The 3,501-nt window shown below is 43.6% G+C and overlaps 2 protein-coding genes across 3 annotated transcripts in view; one reads left to right on the top strand and one right to left on the bottom strand.

Moving 5' to 3' along the window:
• The window catches only part of LOC108410568 (NADH-cytochrome b5 reductase 2), an 8,977-nt gene extending 8,489 nt beyond the window's left edge, over positions 1-488 (bottom strand). Inside the window, exon 1 of one of the 2 annotated variants that reach the window (XM_017681710.2) lies at positions 417-488. In XM_017681710.2, coding sequence (XP_017537199.1) covers positions 417-431 — 15 coding nt within the window. In that variant the 5' untranslated portion in view covers positions 432-488. Of the gene's footprint in view, positions 1-239; positions 279-416 lie in introns of those variants that run through there. The other variant, XM_037540705.1, reaches the window with a different exon arrangement.
• Positions 1-3,112, top strand: part of LOC108410563 (liprin-beta-2-like) — a 156,019-nt gene extending 152,907 nt beyond the window's left edge. Inside the window, exon 31 of the mRNA XM_037540700.1 lies at positions 2,897-3,112. Coding sequence (XP_037396597.1) covers positions 2,897-2,968 — 72 coding nt within the window. The 3' untranslated portion in view covers positions 2,969-3,112. The remainder of the gene's footprint in view (positions 1-2,896) is intronic.
• Positions 3,113-3,501: the final 389 nt, after the last annotated feature.

Raw genomic sequence — 3,501 nt, 5'->3', positions numbered from 1 at the left:
AGCGATATTATGTGTATTATTACCATTCATATCTTAGTATGTTCATCTGTTACTGCGCGGTTGGTGTTTAGTCTTTCTCTAGTCCTTCATGAGTGGTCAATGTCTGGTCACAGTTGGTTGGATATTTTTGACTGGTGGAGTACTCTCAGTCCAGCAGTAACACTGAGGTGTTTAAAAACTGTGTCTGATCCACTTGTACCAGCACAACACACGCTAACACACCACCACCCAAATAGCACCTGCTCTGTGAGGGTCCATGGGGGTCCTGACCACTGAAGAACAGGGTAACAGAGTATCAGAGAAACAGATGGACTACAGTCTGTAACTGTAGAACTACAGAGAGCAGCTATACGGTCAGTGGAGCTGATAAAGAGGAAAGTGTGAGCAAATGGAGAAGAGAGAAGCTCCACTCTTACCAGAATCTTCTCCATGCTGTCCTCTCCGTCCAGGGCAGTGTGCACGTCTACTTCGTCCCTCTCAGCGTTCGGACCTTTGCACTGAAGCCACTTCAAACGGGGCGAGCGGAGATAGGAATGGGCGGGGCCAACAAGGCTCGACCAATCAGAATACGCAGATCAAAAGAGCCGACCCAGGCCGAACGTGGCAGTCCCCGACTTCAGCCAATGAGAAGCGACTATTCAAATGAGCAGGCCGTGAGGGCGCTGCGCCTGGAGTCACCCCACTGCCACACGCTGTAGTGAAGCAGGCGGAGTAACACGGGGGGAATTTGACCTCACACGTTTACGTTTTTATACACACAGAAACCAAAAGGAACGACAGATTTCTCAGAATGTAGGAGGGAAAAGTCGGATATTAGACTCTGAAATGTAGTGGAGTGAAAGGAGAAAGTCGCCCAGAACGGAGAAACTTCAGTACAGATACACCAAAAATACTAAAGTACAGAAACTAATTACATTTACTCAGTTACTCAGATACTCAGTTACTCAGTTACTCAGATACTCAGATACTCAGTTACTCAGTTACTGTCCACCACTGATAATAATAATCATTGAATAGGAGACTTGAACAAGCTTCTGAGTTGCCCAATGTTGGTTGGACCGACTGTGAATTTGGGTTCTTCTACAGCAACATCCGCTCCACAGGTGACAACTTTCATCACATATTTTAATGAATGTATTTGCCATTTGTTTCCTTTATGTGATTTGAATCATACATTCCATCGTCATGTTTAGACTATTGTGGTCAAAATTGCAGAAAAGTGTTTTCTTTCTTCAAATTATGGCTCTTCTGTGGTGCCTGGCGTTCTGTAAGATTGACCTAAAAACCAATGTTGCTAAATTGATGGTCTAAGAAGGTGGGGTTGTTAAAATAACATTGTTTTATTTAAAAATATAAATAAATTGTAACCCCAACATGTTTTTTTGTTTGTTTGTTTAACATCTGTAACATCTGTAAACGCTGGGGACACAAAACTGGACTTTTCTGGTGAATGACCTGTATTTCCATCCACTTCACAGCCAAAAATGTCTTAAAAATTACAGCGGGATGCAAAAGTTTGGGCACCTTCCTTCCACTTTGGGCACAGCCTCAACAGAGAACACACTTCTGAACACTAAAGTGCACAATTACTGTTGTAAACAAAACAAAACATCACACTTGAGCAAAAGTTACTGAGGTTCTTCTTTTTCCAACATGCTGAACTCTGTAAATAGATCAGCTGGGCACTCAGGTCTGTTCTGCGTGTCGACTTATCCTCGCTTAGAAAAACAAAACATGTTATTCGTCCAGGGGCGCCCAAACTTCTGATGCGCGCTTAACAATACTCGTCGCCTTTTCATAGGTCTGTTTCTCACGGTTGCTCTGGCAGGCCTCTAACGGTCAGCAGTTATAACTGGTTAATCTAAATGCTTCTGCCCGGTGATAGGGTGATTTATATTCAATAGTTTATATTAACTGTACAACCCTAATATGCTACACGCTGTAAATAGATGTAAAAAGCATGTGTTAACTTATTTTCATTAAAAAAACAGAAGTGAATTATTTGTCCAGGGGTGCCCAAACTTTTGCATTGAACTGTATTTGTCTGGGCAGTGTGTGTGTACTTTTCCTGGGGGGCTCCGTCACCCAAGTGACCCTACACTGTTAGAAATAAAGCTTCAGTGCAGGTTCATCTTTTGATCATCAAGGCACAAACACTGTAACTGCTCCCTCAAAGGTACAGCAGTGGCTTTAAGGTGTAATTGTGTAAGTTTTTCCAGGTGAAAAGTCTTTTCATAACCGAATGAATGGTTCTATTCATGTCTCGTTATCTAGTAACTGCTATACATTATTCAGTAAGTATTACTAAACTAATATAAGTAAGTTAAGCAGGTATGAAATGGGAATAGTGCAGGTAAAAGAACCAGGTTGTCATTTCCAAGTGCTGCCACTAGAGGGCAGCATGACTATATGTATTCCAATGTGCTGCACTGTGGAGTCTCTCCTGGCCTGGGTGCAGGGGAGGATCCCCAGAGGTTCCCCACCATGCTGGCCTGCTCTGGCTCATATCTAGCACACAGAACCACAGAGCGGTGCTGCCCACATTCTGTATGACTCAGCAGAGACCTTTCAAAGGAGGGAAGGTTAAAGAGTGATCGTTCATCAGGACAGTCATAGGCTGCCAATGAGCTTTCACTCAGTGGCCGAAGGCATTTCAGTAGCACTGTATAAAATCCATATCTACACCCCCACACACCCCCACACACACACACACACACACACACACACACACACACACACACACAGCAGATACAGCACTGCGCAGAAGCACCGGAGCACATTATTAAAAAAACATTTTATTTTGGCAGTTTTTGTTTGTGAAAAGATATCATACACCATCAGAACACATGCAAACAAACACTAACACAGTCCCCTTTTTCTCTGCATCCACCATCAGCAGATGAAAGCAGTGCCGATTAGCCAAGCCAGGTGCTGGATGACGCCTACTGTTAATACTCAGCTGCCATGAGAAGAGGTTGGGAAATGAATGAACCCACTGACCGACAGTACTGTGTAAAAGTTTCAGGCACCTGAAGAAACTCTATTGAAATGCTGTTTGTTTGGTCTGTAAGCATGTATTAATAATAAATCACTAATAGTAGAAGAAATACGAATAATATTAGCATAATAAATACACTGTTGATAAAGGTGGTTCGTCAAGGGTTCTTAAGCAAAGGAATTGGTTCTATTCAGAACCGCAAGGTCTATATTGAACGAATTCATGCTTAAATGGGTGCTTGCATGGTGAAGCGGTTCTTCAGATTGATGGAGGATGTGCTGCATATGGTTCTAGAGCCTTTGAGAATGGTTCTAAAAAAAATAAAGTTCTGCTATTGTTACAAGCTTGACATCTTACCAACAGCAGAACGGGGCAGTCGTGGGCAGGAGGCTGGAGGTCAGGGAACCAGCCCTGTGACCGGAAGGTCGCTGGTTCGATCCCCAGAGCCGACAGTCCATGACTGAGATGCCCTTGCGCAAGACACCTAACCCCCAACTGCTCCC

The sequence above is a fragment of the Pygocentrus nattereri genome, chromosome 8 (genome assembly GCF_015220715.1).
Source record: "Pygocentrus nattereri isolate fPygNat1 chromosome 8, fPygNat1.pri, whole genome shotgun sequence".
Taxonomy (NCBI): Eukaryota; Metazoa; Chordata; class Actinopteri; order Characiformes; family Serrasalmidae; genus Pygocentrus; species Pygocentrus nattereri.
This window is presented reverse-complemented; position numbering and strand designations above follow the sequence as displayed.